Source organism: Nyctibius grandis, chromosome 4 (genome assembly GCF_013368605.1).
Source record: "Nyctibius grandis isolate bNycGra1 chromosome 4, bNycGra1.pri, whole genome shotgun sequence".
Taxonomy (NCBI): Eukaryota; Metazoa; Chordata; class Aves; order Nyctibiiformes; family Nyctibiidae; genus Nyctibius; species Nyctibius grandis.
In genome coordinates, this window is record NC_090661.1 from 102,095,150 (window position 1) to 102,113,013 (window position 17,864).

Below are 17,864 nucleotides of genomic sequence, written 5' to 3' on the forward strand. Positions count from 1 at the left end.
AAAGTTAGATTGGATTGCAGTGTAGAGCTTCTGAGCAAAGAGGAGCACATCCAGCTCTTGTGCATCAAGGAAAAAAAAATTAAAAATCAACTTGCTTTAAATCGAAATTGTTAACATTAGGACTCAGACTATATCATGCCAAAAAAAAAAAAAAGGGTCAACTCTCCAACTATCTGGCCCAGGAGTGGGGTTGTGTGCTTCCAGTCCTCTATCTCACTCCATCTCCCAGCAAAAGCCAAAACATTACCCAAGCTAGACATTATCCAGGCACAGATCTTGCTGAAAACACCTTCTAGAATGGTACCCGTTCTGTCTGACACAGGAAAAATACCAAATTGTCACTTATTAATACAACCAGAATGCAAGTTATAATAATAACTGATAATGAATATGAAAATGCTGCAAAATAGACCAGTACAAGATTTCCAGTGCATAATGGCTAAAGAAAGAAAACCCAGTAACTTGCATAGGGTCAAATAAGCAATAGTTTGTCTTGAAGTCAACCATCCATCCATCTTAAATTTTGCATTAACCACCAGCTGAAATCATAGCCACCTTCTCAAAAGAGAGGACAAAAATCAGTAACTCCACCACACTGATAAGGTGCCTCCCATTATCTCACTAACAGCACTTGCACAGCTTTAAAAAAGACAGCACATAACGTGCCAGACTCTGCCCTCATCTGTATGTAAGCACAAAAGTCTGTGCAAGATTTGACTGTGCATAAAATAAAAATCTTATCTCTTGCAGTAAAGTTTTTATTAGTTCAAAATCATAAATTATTTTTCCAACTAACCTTTGCACATCTGAGCAGTACATTGATTCTCTCTAAAAAATCTAGTAAAATTAGTCCTTTCATGGCCTGCCTGGAAAATAATTATTTAAAAGGAAAAAAAAAAAAAACCAAGCCACATAACTATGCACAAAGTTTTACTTGTTTTCTCGCTCCTCTCCCCATTCCCAAACCCAAGACCTCAGGCATTTAAGCACAAGTAGCTTTTGAAAAACTACTAATTCCATGGATCTTCTTGGGCTTCAATCTTGTCTTTTCCTTCGCATTGCAAAATTGCAACTCATGGACAAAATTTTTAAAACATCAAAAGTCAGCAAAGGTCTTTGATGAGCCTGAGGACAGACAGGAGCAAGACGACTCCACACATTTCTGAATTTAATTTTCTGTTCTTTCTGCTTCTAATAAAAGAAGATCCTCTCTCCAGCTTGACAGGTCTGTCAGCTTTGAACCGATCTGTGTATGACTTTGCAGCGTGTCCACTTGATCTTTCACACTAAGCAGCTTCACGGGCACCGACTGTTCGGATGAGAACTAGGAGTTTGAGACGCACTGATCCCCTTTAACTAAACAGCATTAAAAACATGCTTTTTAATATTTCAGCTTTATAATTCTAAGAACTATCTCCTGTCATCACTTGTTCTTGCATGAGTTATTCCCTTCCTAAATCTAATTCTGCTGATGAAATAATGTGCGACAGGGAACAGCCCTCCCCCTCCTCCCCCACAAAACTCCATAAACTCCACGGAAAAAGTCATGTGTTCAACATTTTAATATGGACATGGGAGTGAAAGCTTAAGTTTGAAGGTAACTTGCTGTTCTTCACCACCAAAGGCTCTGCGGTCAGTGTCGCTGCACGACCAGCTGAACAAACTAATGACACGTATTAAGGCGAAAAATAGAGAGAGAGGGGAAATAAAGAAAAATAAAATGTTCATTGTGGAACATACCCCCTAAGCGGTTGGATCATCTTAATCTTCAAGCTTCTGTAATACAACTGTTGGAAGGCTCTAAGTCTGCGCACAATAAAGTGCTTTATTCAGGGAACCATATGACTCCATCAGTCATTCAAGCACATGTTTGGCACAGATTGAAAGTGAAAAGCATAGCTAAGTCAAATATTTCAAACCCGAACTTGTCTTTCTAACACACATGGTTTATATATTGGTGTAATATCTATATAACTTTTCAGTTCTCATATACGGTAATGTCATGGCTGAAGTACAAAATGATGTCTGCTGCACTAGGCAGCGTTGAGCTTCTTGGGAGATAACACATGCCAAAAAGTCATTTACTAGAAAATTAAAAGGGAGCTATCACACTTGACAGGTCCTCAAAAGAAAACTGTAAAAATAGCTTTTGTTCATTCTAATTCTTGAATACCTATTTCTCCAATCAGGATGCTACACCATTCTTCACTAGAGAGCTGTGCTGTAACAAATCCAGGACAGCCAGTTCCTTCCTCATCGTGCGCCCGCGATCTTTCTCCTCTGTTTGCAGATGAAATATTGCTCATCATACAGAGTTACTCCTGCTGATGCAAATGCGATTAAAGCAATCTTGGGAGAGCACAGTGTGATTAAAGCATAAGTAACGCGAGAAGGATTTGGGCTCTCATTATACAGAATACATATTGAAATGCACTCAAGGAAAGAAGCCAGTATATCTCAATATCCTCCCTGTTCTCGAGAACAAAATGTGACAAGTGGAGCTTTGAGAACAACATTTGCCATTGACTGCAGGAGGGGGCGGGGAGACTGCAGAACATTTCAAATAGTGAAAACCAAGCTTTATTACCGTGTATAGGATATATACGTATACTATATTTGGGAAACAGCTGTCCAGCCTCATTTGTGATGTTGTTATGCTTGAATGAGGAACTACTATTCAGGACCAGTCCAAAGACAGAGTTGTCTTTTTTTCCTAGAAGAGAGCATTTCAAAATATGAGAGGAATAAAGCAGCGAAGCATTGAACCAGAGGGCATTTCGGCACACCGGGGGATGCCTATGTATTGAGAAGTTCTCCCCATGGAAGAGCTCAGTGCTTGGAGTTCACAGAAAAGAGCCAGTTGTAAATGTAAGATTCGAACCCAAAGCAGCTTTGAAAAGTGAAGGACACATTGGCTTAGGAGAACTTCTGTCCTCTTGCTGCAAACCCTGTTTTAAGCTTGCTTCTTTTCCAAGTCCTGATGCACACCATATAAATTGGCCTGGTCATTCTTTCTCATAAAAACCAAGCAGAACGGGACTAATAAAAGATGAAAAATACCAAGGGTTGCCTTTCACAGACTGATTGGGGTTGAAAAGGACCTCTGGAGATCATCTAGTCCAACTCCCTGCCAAAGCAGGTTCACACAGAGCACAGCACTCCCTCAGCCTTCACTCATAAGAGAGATGTTTCAGTCCTCTGATCATCTCTGTAGCCCTCTGCTGGACTCTCTCCAGGAGTTCCTTGTCTTTCTTGAACTGGGGGACCCAGAACTGGACACGGTTACTCCCGGTGTGGCCTCACTAGGGCAGTGTAGAGGGGGAGAAGAACCTCCCTCAAGCTGCTGCCCACACTCTTCCTGATGCACCTCGGGACACCATTGGCCATCCTGGCCCCAAGGGCACATTGTCAGCTCATGGTGAACTTCTGTTGTCCACCAGAATTCCTAGGTCCTTCTCTGCAGAGCTGCTTTCCAGCAGGTCAGTCCCCAGCCTGTACTGGGGCATGGGGTTATTCCTCCCTAGGTGCAGGACCCTACACTTGCCTTTGTTAAACTTCATTAGGTTCCTCTCCGCCCAACTCTCCAGCCTGTCCAGGTCACGCTGAATGGCAGCACAGCCTTCTGGTGTATCAGCCACTCCTCCCATCTTTGTGTCATCAGCAAACTTGCTGAGGGTACACTCTGTCCCTTCATCCAGGTCGTTGATGAATGAGCTGAACAGGACTGGACCCAGTACTGACCCCTGGGGAACACCACTAGCTACAGGTCTCCAACTAGACTCAGCACCGCTGATCACAACCCTCTGAGCTCTGCCATTCAGCCAGTTCTCAGTCCACCTCATTGTCCACTCATCTAAGCCACACTTCCTGAGCTTACCTATGAGGATGTTGGGGGAGACAGTGTCAAAAGCCTTGCTGAAGTCAGGGTAGACAACATCCACTGCTCTCCCCTCATCTACCCAGCCAGTCATGTCATCATAGAAGGCTATCAGATTGGTCAAGCATGATTTCCCCTTGGTGAATCCATGTTGACTACTCCTGATAACCTTCTTTTCCTCCACATGTTTAGAGATGGCATCCAGAACAAGCTGTTCCATCACCTTCCCAGGGACGGAGGTGAGGCTGACCAGCCTGTAGCTTCCTGGGTCCTCCTTCTTGCCCTTTTTGAAGGCTGGAGTGACAATGGCCTTCCTCCAGTCCCCAGACACCTCTCCTGTTCACCATCTTTCAAAGATGGTGGAGAGTGACTTTGCAATAATATCTGCCAGCTCCCTCAGCAGTCATGGGTCATCCCATTGGGGCCCATGGATTCGTGGGTATTTTCCCACAGATATTTCCAGGATGCCATAGTGAAGGATGTCCTATCTTAGCATCACCCCAGCATCATCCCAGCATAAGCAGTACTGGGGCACATCTGCTTCTTCCTAAACTGTTGCTCCTTCCCCAAAGGATCCCAGTCCCAGAGATTCTCATTTTGACTCTAAACTCAGCCTTGCCCCCTTCAGCATCAGCGAGGCAGCACCTAACAAAAACACTCGAGTAGAGAAAGAATAACCTGTGCTTTACAAGAACAGACACAACTAATCCGTAGAGCTCCAATGTCAAAGAAAAAAGTACTGAATACATTAAGTTTTCAGCAATGAGTCCACATAATAGCCAAAAATTCAGATGCAGTGCTCCTCTCCAGCTCCTCCCCTCCAAACCCTCAAGAAAGGCTACTTTCCACTGAATAAAGTTCAAAATTACTCGCCAAAATATAATTCCCTCTCGGTCTTTTAAAAGGTACAGTACAATCCTTTTCTCCAACGATTTACCAGCCTCCCTCACCAAGTGCAAGGAATCTTTAGCATAGCTGTATCGAGGGATGTTCCTTCCCATATACAATCATCAGGGAAACAAACTATTGCGTGGGATTTTGCGTTGTGCTCGGCACATTCACTCAGATGTTCTCCAGGAAATCGCACTGAAAACACAGCAAATCCAGATGAAGCAAATTTCACTATTAATTTAGGTCAATGTGCATGGCAAATGATTTGTAGCTCTTTTCCAAGCCTACCTAATGAGCTACTGGGCTGGGGAGTTAATATCCATCAGGGTTTTTTGTTTGTGTGGGGAATACCTGCTACTCACATTACACAACAGCAGAAAAAGAAAAATTAACTGCACCTGGACTAACATAAGCTGTCACTGAAGTCTGTCTTCCTATTTTTTGAAACATGAATGAACAGAAAACTGAGAGCTACTTAATGTTCTTGAAGCCACCTATCCTGGTGGCTATCAGGTTTATGTGTGCAACCTTACAACAAACGTCACCATAAGCACTGGATCAATCCATAACTTCTGACTTTCACAGACTTCTTCAGGAGATGAGCTACAGGAGTAATGAATATTTATTTTTATTGTTTCTTCAGGGCAGGATATCTTCCCAGCTTTGCTCACCTAACCTACATATCCTCTGATCCTGTCAAGCAGATTTTAAATGAATAGCACAGAACATCAGCACCAAGTTGTACAAAGGAGCCAGATCCATGGAGGCAAGACACTTCATCCCCAGTATGAGACCCACAAACAAGGAACATATATGACACAAAATAAAGAGACAAGCTCTTTCTTTCTAAAGTGTGAAGATTTCTCCTGCAATGACCCTGCACTTTCCCCTTAACCACAAGCATTTACTCAAAGTGTCTCTTCAGTGGGGTACGTTTTCCTCTCTTAAGAGGCAATAGATGAACACATAAAGACTATTTTGCTTGGAATGCTTCTCTCATGCTTTAAAATCCGTGTCAAAATGCAAGAGTGGTTTTTAACCTGGATGCAGTTTTCTGACTTCCAATTCAAAAAGAAACATGGATCAGCAACGAGATGCTGTATCCTTCCCCACAAGCTGCAGAGGCTACATTTTATTCTCAGCTATAGCTCTGTCACCGCAGTGCTCTCAAGGGCAGAAAACGCAATATAGACTTAAATAATCTGGGCTGGATAGTTCTTTTCTTCATATCTTCTAATCTGTGAAGTAACAGAGGATCTTCATCACACTACCGCTGCTGCTGAATAAAGATATTGGTGATGCTCAGCTCCATGCATGGTCAGGCCCATATGCTCACCTTATTAAAGGTAGCATTATGACAAAGGCCAGATTTTTTATTTTTTTTTTAATTTTTTTTTGCATGCCTATATCAAAACAAAATCCCATAGACACTTGGATTCAGTGATGTTAATATTATAATACATTCTTTCAAAGGTAAGCAGCCACACATGGGGTTTATTTCTCTTGCTTGATCAGCTGTTTTCAGAATTAGAAAACATCAAACAGAATCAAGAAAACAGCAAACTTTCACCATTGTCGGAAGAATGTTTTTCACTTAATGCATGTGACATATACTATGAGACTATATTTGTAGGGACTGACACAGTTCCTCTTAATAAATATCTCGGAATATACTAGTTAAAGATTCTTTTGTGCCAAATTCTGCATCCAGATTTTTATGCCTTGCTGTATATTATACAGCGTGGTTAACACACCATGAAACATTTCACTTCTTGCCCTATTGGATAATATATTTCAGACAAGAAAGAACGTGTTCATCTAATCAACGGTTCCGTCACACTGACCTTATGAATGGACAACCCCCCGCCTGCAATCTACCAAATATTTCTCATCCTAGCTCCAAGTCATGGAAAGCAGCAAACTCATTTATATGGGGTGTAAAAAATTAATGATACAACATGAAGTGATTTAACAGAGGAGTCAGCATTTCTGGTTAGATCACAGAATCAATCAGGTTAGAAGAGCCCTCTGGGATCATAGAATCCAACCATTGCCCTGACACCACCCTGTCAACTAGACCATGGCACTAAGTGCCATGTCCAGGCTTTTCTTAAACACATCCAGAGATGGTGACTCCTAGCAGGACTGGATGCTGTGTGAGATGCAGAGTTGGGATGAGACTGCTGGTGTAGCAGAGCCTGGCCATAGAAATGTAACAATATTTCCAGACCTAATAGCAAACACCCTAGAAACGTCATTTCTTGGTTTACAACAACTCTCACAACAAAAGTCAAAATAAAATCCACCCCATCAGCCCCCAAAGACGCAATGTGAGACGTGTTAGAAACACAGACACCGCTAGTGATAAATCTGTCAGGATGAGGACATGCAAGATCTGAACAAGGCTGGTGGAGGATCAAATAAGCATTTACATGAATTCAGCCTTTTTAAAACAGAACTTCATGGTCAATAGCATCGGTGGCAGCTGACTGCTTGAGTGGAAGTAACAGCTAAACACGGCCCTGATCCGCTGCAGTCACTCATGTGTCTTTAGGAAGTGCCACTGGGGCAGCCCCTGCGCTGGAGCAGGACATAAAGCCACCCAAAACATAGCCTGTCAATCATTAGTTCGAGGATGTTCTTTGTGGCTGGATGGAGACCTTTCCAAAAACCTCGAGGAAAGCAAGAGATGAGAAGCTTGACAAAACACCAGCGAACAACCCGCCAGCTCCCCGGCGAGCAGGAGAGTTAATGATGCGAACACGATTTGAAGAGTGGGCACAATATCCTCAGCTGGTGTGTTTTGGCATGGATGTATGGAGCCCCATGGCCAGTGACAGCTCCTGCCAGGCTATCTGCAGGGGACCCGATCGGGATAATCATCAGACAAGAAGGTGATTATACACAGACCATAAATATCTGCCACAAATGCTGGAACAGTTTGAAAGAAGATAGTATTTGAAAGTGAGCTCTAAAACACAGAGCGTGTTGGAGAGATCAGGCTTAAAGTGAGAGACAAGGAAAGATTTCTTCTCCTGTAATTTATTTCCATTACAGCCAACGCAGCAGCAATCAGTAACAAAAAGAAAATCTGACAGAAGTTATTTTAATTGAAGGTGAAGAATTTCGGACCGCAATTTTAGGATTTTCCTTTTTCTGCTGCTCTTCCAGCTAACACCTAATATCTAAAAGAGATTTAAGAGTTTCCCCACACACACTAATTTGGAGGTTAACTTTACACACCATCGCTTTCATTGCCCTGCAGATACAGGAAGGCCTTGACTACGCAAAAAGCTTACACAAGATCTAGATCTAGATTTGACTAAATCTATAAGATCAGACCTTAACCTACTAGATACTGTCCTCCACCAGGATAGCAGAATCACAGAATCAATCAGGTTGGAAGAGCCCTCTGGGATCATGGAGTCCAACCATTGCCCTGACACCACCATGTCAGCTAGACCATGGCACTAAGTGCCATGTCCAGTCTTTTCTTAAACACAAAGTTAATCTTGCTTTGTTGAGGCTGGTACTTCACTTACTTTTCCTTTTTGGCCATGAGGTCCTTTAGTCAGCAACCAAGAGCTACCAATACTGAAAACTGGAAAAGGCAATTGTAAAACCATAAAAACTGGAGAGGAAAGTCATACTAAAAGTGAGCAGCAAGGCTACTTTTAAGTTGTCTAGCTCATAACCTGATAATTTGTTTAATATTAGAGTTGTTAGAGGGCAGTCCCACATTATGCATGTCTCTTGCCACATTTCAAAACCAGTTTTCAAGGCGTATCGTAACTTAAACTTCTGTCTTAATCACTAAGCGTGTGTTCATGTAAAAATTAGGATGTCCTGGCAGCACCTCAAATCACTATCACCAGGCCCAGAGCAGGCGCAGCAGTAAAGCCAGCTGAGGTATAAGTTGCAAAGCTTCAGAACGCCGCGTGGAGCTGCGTGCCAGCACAGCTAAGAGGACTTTTCGTCACCGGGCAGCTTCGCTGGGTCTAGAAGCACGCGGCTGTAACTTTCAGCACCTCTGCGATCAAGAAAGCAGCGCATGCTCTGGCAAAGCTAAAGCTGTTCTCTACTTCCACAGGAGGAAAAAAAAAAAGGCATTAAAGGAGAGGATGCTCGCTGAGCGCTCTGGCTGCAGACGCAAAAGAGCAAGACATAGACGTGTTACGGAAAGGAGTAGGAGAGATGTAGCAAGGCAAACCCGCAATCCAGCTGAGCTGCAAGGGTTAGCAAGCAGCACTCTTGCTCAAGCTTCGACGCCTAAAGATGGGCACCATAAAGATGAGCAGTTGACACAAACTTCACAGAGAGCTTAATTCATCAGTGCAAATGTAACCTTAGAGCTCCAGCTTCGCACTTAGGGAATCCCAAAACACATGTAACAGGATTTCCACCCCCGCTTACCGTTCGTCTCTCTCACCTGCATGCTAGATCTAAGTCATCTACAGTTTGCCCTCTTACTTTATTGTAGGGACAATTACTTCGGGCTGTATTCATTTCTTCATTTCTGTCACATGTGAATGCTTGAAGCACCTTCCCTCAAACGTTACCCTCCATCCTATCACACCTCCAACCCACGGAGGGGCCTGGCCACCACAGTATCTCCCATGCTCAGAGAAGGGGCATCTGCTGCCTTGACCCACACAAACCCACCCTTGACCCATGCAAAGGGAACAGAACGGAGGACCTGTTTCTCCTCATCTACCTGAGAATTTCTTCAGCCCCAATATGCTGATTTGGTGTAAATACAAATGTTGACGAGAAATTAACACCCCTCACAAAGGCAAAGCAAAGCCTCAACTCCTGTTAACTCATTAACATAAATCCTAAGTGTTCAATTAAATGCAACAACTTGTTCCGCCTACCCTAGGATTTCAATGTGCTGGCTAACATGTGCTAAAGTATATCTCCATCTTTCTCTTAGCAAGTCCAGAGCCAAAGTCCCAGTGAAAGTTGCTGTGAATAATTTTGGAGACAAGCAAACATTTACGAAGTTTAAAGTTACAATGGAAAAAAGACCCAAGACAAGAGTTGTAGTAACACACAAGGACACACACACTCCTCTTCAGCGCCGTTACATATATTTATACAAGAGAATCTCCTTCCTCTCTCACATAAAATATGCATTGTCAGCTGCTGCTTAACGCAGAGGACAGGGCCTGGGCCCTCCGGTGATTCCCGAATAAGCCCCAGACTTGGCGTACAAAGAGACAAGTCACTTTTTCTAGGCTGTTCCCCCATCTGTAACGTGGATCACACAGAGCCAGCACTGCAAAACATCTCCAAAGCCGAAGCCACCCCTCCCTGCCTTGTGCTCACTTTGAATGAACATTAGCGCCGAGCAAACTTTTACCCAGCGCGGACGCTTTTACCAGCAATATTCGGCTTTTTCAGGCAATTCTGCCCGGCTGGGAACAGAGCCCCAACTCCGACAACACCCTCAGACCCCCCAGTTCAGCCCCAGCCCGCGGGTGCCTGTTTGCAGGGCACCCTTAGGGGATCACTGCTCCGCGGGCCGCGGAGGGCACCCCACGCCCCCGGGGGTCCCCGGGACCAGCCCCACACACACACACCGGGGGGCAGGGACGCCGGCGGGGGTAAGGGGGTACCGGGGGGGTAGGGAGGACCGGGGGGCTGCAGAGCAGGGTTTTACCGGGAAGGGCCTGGAAGTCCTCACTCCGCGCAGAGCAGCGGCAGTTCCGCGGCTCGCCCCCGCCTCCCTCCCCCGCACCGCGGAGGCGCCACCGCCCCGCAGCGCGGAGCGGAGCGGGGGAGGCCGGGGGGCAGCGCGGGGAGGGGAGGGAGAAGCGCGGCGGGGGGCGCAAAGTAGGCGCCGGGGGCAGCGGCCCCCGCGCAGCCGAGCGCGCTCCCCGCGTTAAAGTCGTTTCTCTGTTGCTCGCCCCCCTAAAACGGAGCGTGGGGTGAGGAAGTATTTCAGAAAAAAAATGTGTGTGTGTCTCGCTGACTTACCTTGAGCGCGGGGTGATGCTGAGAGGAGGCAGCTGAGGCTGAGCAGCAGCGGCAGCAGCATGGAAATCTGGGCTGGGGGGTGCGGCGGAGGGGAGCGCTGCTGCCCTGCCTGGAGACGCTTTGACATCTTAGCCCAGACTGAGGGAGACAAACTTTTCATCAGCTGGGGCTGGAGAGCAGCACCATAATATACAGTTACAGAGAGGAGCGAGCTGGGACTCAGGATGTGAGAGATTTCCTGCATGCAGTTAACTCCAAAACCCCTCCTGCTCCTGCATGAGCTTCTGATGAGTTGGGCTCTGCTTTCTTAGGGGAAAAAAAAAAAAAAAAAAGGGTTGTTTTGTTTTGTTTTTTTCTTTTTAAAGAGGTTCGGGGCTGGGTTTTTTTGGATTGGTGGGTTTTGGTTTAGGGTTTTTTTTTTTTTTGGCAAGGAAAATTCTGTTGACCGTTGCAATAAAAGAGCAGCCTGTCCGGGCTGGCTTGCGCTCCCCGCGCTCCTCACCGCGGCACAAATGAGCTCCGCGGCCGCCCCTCCGCGGGGTCCTACCGCCCGCTGCCGCGCAGGCAGCGCGGGGGGCTCTGGGGTCCCCCCTCCCACCCCCTGCCGCTGCCAAGGTTTCCCCATTTCTGCTGCACACGCAGCCCTGGCTGCTTCCTCTGGAAAGTCATCTGCGTACGTTAGAGCTCGGGGATAATTATTTCGGAGTTGTTTCTGGTGCCTCCGACTTACTCTATATTGTGTTTTTTTTAAAAAGAAAAAAACCCAACACACCCAACAGAGTTGCCAGATGGATTTTTTTAAACTCTTCCTCATTCAAGTTATTATTACTGACTGTCTGGGAGAATAACCAAATACAGATTATCTATTCCTTAATGTACCACCAAACCACATATAATGCCCACATGTTGCTGTAGAGCAGTAGAAAGAAAGATTCTAATCCTGTAAATCCTCACAGAATTTTACTGTGCGCTTTTGTTTTTAATTTATTTATTAAGATTCTTTGCAAATCTCACTGTTTGGATATTGATACCTAATTCTGCAGATTGGCCCCATGTTTCTTGTGCATGGAACAGCTGGCAAAACTGGCCTAATATGTGACTGTACATCAGAAGGCACAACAGCCATGCAATCCCCCTTAAAATATTGATTTTGGAACCAAGGATTTGGGTCTGTTCTGGAGCAGAGGCTGGTAGCTGTTCACAGTGACCCGGACTATGCCTCTCCCCAGCTCAGAAGATAAATGAGCCATCAGAAACTCAATGGGTGCAAAACGCTGCGGTTCCCAAGCTGAAGTCCTGCACAGTGCCTGCTTCATGTGGTTGAGAGCATCTCTGAACACCCTGGGGACAGTCACATCCCCAGGATAACAGTGGTGATGTCAGGCCATCTCAGCACAAATAAACCTGGAAAAGAGCTGGGATGGTGAAACATATGCAGAAAGGCCTCTGATCAGCTGCTTTTCTTCATAGTTGAAAAGCCCATTTTCTCCCCTTACCTCTCCACCCAAAAATAAACCCATGGACTCACGTCCAGTTGCTCCGAATTTTGAACTCTGTCTACATTTACTCCCCAAGTCTCACCTCAGCAGCACACTTTTTCTTCATCATGCCCCTTCCTAGGAAACTCCTTTCCTTGCAAGCAGTTGGGGATTATCCAATGTGTAGCTTTAAATACCCACATGCTTAATTTTCCCTACTCACCCATTATCAATTACATTTTAACAGCTATAGTCAGCAACATTTCATCCCTTAAAATATAAACTAATGAACTCTATCGACTATCTTGTTAAGGACACACGTGCTCCACACAGCACATTGGTTAAAAATATTAAAATTAAACCAGATGATTCATTTGTGGAAGGCCACCATAAAAGCCACTTAGACATTTTTATTCTTTGAGGGTATTTTCTCCATTAAAAAAGTCAGTTAAAGGGGACTAAAGATTTCTAAACAGAGTTTTGGTAATCCCACATGGCTTTTCACTTAAATGGTAGTATTTTTTGTTTTGAGTAACAAGATTCACTAACAGAGAATGTGGAGCCAATTATAACTTGGTCATTCACTAGCATGAATGAAGTAGATATTATCAGAGTTCCTCCTCCTTCCCCGACACTTAACCAGAAAGGAACGCATTTTACCACACTAATTTTATGGGCTTGAAGTTGATAAATTGATAGCTTATCACAAAAGACCCCCCAAATATTTTATTAACGACATCCATGTAGGAATGCTACTGAATTAGTTACCTCTGGTTCTGGAGAACAACCTTACAATTTCACAGTAGTTTCAAAACTTTGGGGAAAAATAAAATCAAGGGAAAGCGAAGTTAATCTGAAGTGCCCCTGCTTCACTACTGTGTGCGTAAGAGAGGCCAAACCTTGACTTTTAATTTCTCATGTCAAACCACCTCCCACAATTAGTTTTACGAGGCTTGGTTTATCCACTTCAGAAGAACAAGGCTGAGTTTCCCCGCAGGAAATGAAAATTGCATCCAGGTTGTGTGGCTGCTTCAAAGGGCCACAGTCCCGATTCTCCAGGTTGTTCCCGCGGGCGATGGCTCTCCATCCATCCATCCTTCCCAGCTTTGTTCTTTAGCACTGTCAGGGGAACAGGAATAGGGGGTGTGGGGGTGTCTCACTGCCTCTGGGGTTTTCTTTACCTTTGTATCTTTTGCTAGTGGTTCTTTATGTGTCATCCCCCCCCTTCATTTTTTTCTTCCCTATCTTCCTTGCTCCATGTATTTAGTTTTTCTTTACTTCAAGCACGAGTAGCTTTTCTTTCCAAAGCATGAACTCCACTCTACGCTAGTTTAGGGTTTTCCTGCAATAACAGCAGCACATGAACAGCTAAATAGTCTTTTTGCTCTTCATTTTTATGTCCTTGGGAAGAGGAAAGGAAAACCTAACACATTGCTATTTCTTCTCTATTACTATAGACAGAGGGTGGCATATGCTGGTAGCTTGGTTTGCACTTGGGCTTTGAGCCTCAGCCTCTGCTCTGCAGAAACAGCAAGCCAGCCACCAGCTACAGACTGAAGAGCACAGATCCCACTGCTGTAGCATCTCTGTCCTTTGAGATGTGTGGATGAAAAATCTCACCCCGGGGCTGTGGGTCACCTGTGGCTAGAGGAAAGACCAAGGAATGAAGTGACAAGGATCTCTGAGATCCTATCAGGACTCCTCCTCAGGCACCTCTTTCAACTGTATCGCCCCCACTTCCCGGCAAAGTGGTTTGGAAACATTTAACATGCCTCTTTGAGCAGGACACTGTGAGAATTGGTAACGCTTAGAGGGTGCTCAGGAATGTGTCCTGCATTAATCGTTACCTCTTGTCATTCATGGAGCAGGGCTACAGCTATGCATCCTTTTCTCTCCAGCTCTTATACCTGCCTCTGACTTGTGTCACTGTCTCACTTTAACAGGTTGAGTTGAAGCAGCTTAACTTTCAGTTTGCATTTACATGTGAAAATAACTTGATGTAAAGAGCACTCGTGATTTTTAACAGTTAATATTTGACTGTATGAAAATACAGGAGTTGGCTTGGACTCTGGTTATCAAATTACTAATGCATGCAGGAGCTTTAGTTCACATGGCACTGAAAAGGTCAGTTCAGAAGAGAGCCATATGGAAGAGACTAGTTTGTAGTAACTTACCTGAAAACAAGCATAACATATGGGTTAGTACAGACACCAGAAAGGAGAAGGATGCACTGAAGGAAACATCAACTTCCATTAGTTTCCCCTTGGTTAAAGAGGAAGGAGTTGTGAGAAAGAGTCAGTGACTGATTGAGACAACATGAAAAAAAAAAGGAGTGGAGAGAGCATATATTAAGTTTAAAACCTCCGGACTATGATACTGTATGCTTTTGTGACAGATGGAAGGCACTGTAACAATATGGCACTTGTGAGATGGATTATGGTATGATATAGGGTATGGAGTATTAAAGAGAAAAAGAAGAAGAAGAAAATGTAGAAGAAGAAGAAGAAAATGTAGAAGAAGAAGAAAACAAGAAGAAAATGTAGAAGAAGAAGAAAATGTAGAAGAAGAAAATGTAGAAGAAGAAGAAAAACAGAAAAAGAGAAAAAGAAAGCTATGTCTACTACTATTCTCTGCTAGAGCAGGAATTGCATCCTGCATTTCAGCCTGAGTTAAATGAAGAGTGGATAAACCACCTCAGATAGTTGAACAATTTCAAGAGAAGAGATTCTGGTGGGGAGAAAGCACCTCTGTAACACTGCTCTCACATCTTCCTGGATCAGCTGTGATCTCCTTTTGGATATCCAGGAAACCTCACTGTAATCACAGCATCGAGTATTATCCATAAATCCAAGTCCTTTTATTCCCATCTGTGCCAAAATGCATAAAGACTTGTCTGGGCTTAGCTACGGGGATCTACAGTTTTGGGGCCTCCAGGCTGAAGTTTTTGCTTCTTAGAGTAAACAAAACAAAATAAAAAAGCTTTTCCCTTTGAAATCTGTGTCCCCCTTAGCCAGCTGCTGAGACTTTGTGTCTCCAGTCCTCCCTCACTTCATTAACTCTCTGCAAAATCAAGATCCTGCTGAATTGTGACTGCAGTGGCAGATTACAGTCCTCTGTAATTAACGGGCACAGATACAGCGCAATACAGCGTGACCTTTAGCCACAGGGCTTTGCTGGAGACTTCTGTCACAACGCTCAGACATAAAATAGCATGCTCCCGAGACCAGCATCCGTCAGCTCTGCTCGCTGAAACAAAATGCTGGCCGTAAATATTGTTCGCTGCACGTACTTGAGAGAAGTTACCTGCTATAGATTTCCTGGTCTACAAGGGCGAGTTTCCACGCTCCGTATCCTTAGCGAGTGTGTGCTCCAGCACGCCTTGTCCTGAGCAGCACAGCAGCTCTGAACCGCGTCGTTCAGCGCAGGAAATGCAATGCCAGGTCAGCAATCCTACCTTTCTGTTATCAATAAATACATCCCTACCTGCCCCTCCACTCCCCTTGCTTTGGTTATGACCTTTTCCTTTCCTGCCCTAAAGGTACCATAATGTCAAATCCATGTGACATTTCTGCCCTAAAACTCTGAATTTGCCAGTGCAGCTGGGAGCAGTAAGCAGAGGGCAAGCCAGCCAGCACCTTGCTGCATCCAGACCTCACGTCTCCCCTCCGCCGGCCACGAGGCCACGGTCTGCCTGGTTGTCCGAGTCCATGGACTCCCAGTGCCCAGCTGGTGTCCCATGAACTTCAACAGAGCTCAGCTGAGCTACCATAGCCAGAGCCATACCAGTTGAGCCATACCGTGATATGATATCATACCACATCATACCCTATATCATACCCAGGGACAGACATCTCCTGACTTTGAGAACCAAGGATTACTCAGTTGGTAACACGGTCCTTTGTACTTGTAGAGAACCTTGAACCACTACAGCCTGTCAACAGGGTATAATACTGAATTAATTTTATCATGGATCACAGAACCCCAAAACTGAAATGTTTCCAGATACCCCTTTTTTTTTGATAGAGAAGAAACTAAACCAACCCTTACCTTGTTTGAATGGTAAAGCGTTATAACATTATATTCAAATATAAGTAAAATTGACACAGCCTCTCTGAAGTTATTTATATGTTTAATAAATGAGATGCAGTATTTTTCATCTGTCTCAGGGATAAAATATAATCTGGGGGAGCAAGCCCCTTCCATTAAGCCATGTTCAGAGAACACTGCCTGCTAGCATCGTTTCTCCCTGGAAGGAGGGTATCAGGGCTGATGGCGAGTGGTACCTGCTCATCACGTTCCTCTCCCCCACTGCCTGCTCTGCCCAGTTTGTCCCACCCCTCCACTGGAACATCATTTTGGAAAACAGCTCCTTTCCTCTAACCACGCAGGGGAGTGAGCTCTGCTTTAATGCTGATTAAGCTCTATATACTACTTTATAGGGAAACTACACAGAGACTGTTGCAGGCTGCTGTAACGGGGCCAAGGGTGAAAAAGCCAAGAGAAGCTCAAGCAAGAGCAAACAAAGAAACCCACCGCTCCAAGGATACAGGACCTTAACAACAACAACAGCAACCCCCTAAATTCTTCGGCAGTTAAAACACAAAAACCCAAACCTCACACGGTCCCTAGTTACATTCTTTTCTTGTAGCATAAACCCTCGGTTGTGCAAACACACAGAGCTCTCCACGAGCACAGCCACCACCGGCAGCTGAGCCTCCCATGCCCCCAGCCCACAGCTGAGCCTCCCTTGGGGGCTCAACCCTCCTTGCCTTGGGGCACCCCCACAGCCCCCAGCACCCTGACCCGACAGCATCGATATCCCGGGGGATGGAGGGCTCATCTCCCGGCTTCACCCCTCACAGAATTAGCCAGCGACATTTTCCTCCTCCAGCCTTTCTCCAGGAAGAGGAAAAAACCACACTAGCTAAACTTTATTCTGCTTTAGTAACACATGACCGAATACTTATCTTCATTAATAATAAATAAATAATCTTCTTCAACGTGTCTGCACAGCCCTAAAACTCCACTTCTCATTCTGGTGTTGCCATTTCCTTACTCAAACCTATGGCAGTAACTGATGACCCCTGCTCTCCCTTGCAGCGCACAGCGATGACCTGTCGCACGCCTGCTTGGTTAATGCTACCAGACAGGAATTAATATTCTGCAAAACTAAAAAAAGAAAAAAGGTTTCACACTCTTCCCATTTGGTGCTCTGCTGTTGATCAACCCCCTATGTGCTGTAGTGGGAATGAAATTCTGCCACCTAGGAAGAAGCACTAGGGTTTTTCTGCCCAACAACCTGTTACAGAAAAATCCTGAAAATGTCCAAACCAGAGTAATTTGTGCCTATGTTCTGGACATCCTATACCTTCCCCCTGAGGACCTGAAAAGGTCCTTATTTTTTCAGACCACCTGAATAGATCCTTATTTTTCCACAGTGGAAAAAATATCATTTTAAGCTTTCCTACTAATTTTAATAGTCATTCTGAGCAGTGATGATTCTCCAGCAGGATCCTTATATCACACAGGACATTTATGAGAGCATGGCAGGAGGGTTTCCTGTGCTAAAATCCCTTTAAATATGACAAATAACCCATTAAATATGTTTTTTTTTACTTCAGACCAGACATTGAGAATAA

At 44.7% G+C, this 17,864-nt stretch overlaps 1 protein-coding gene across 1 annotated transcript in view; it reads right to left on the bottom strand.

The window, feature by feature from the left end:
- The window catches only part of ADAM12 (ADAM metallopeptidase domain 12), a 188,849-nt gene extending 177,975 nt beyond the window's left edge, over positions 1-10,874 (bottom strand). Inside the window, exon 1 of the mRNA XM_068397466.1 lies at positions 10,748-10,874. Within this exon, the coding sequence (XP_068253567.1) occupies positions 10,748-10,874 (127 nt within the window). The remainder of the gene's footprint in view (positions 1-10,747) is intronic.
- Between the last annotated feature and the right edge of the window lie 6,990 nt (positions 10,875-17,864).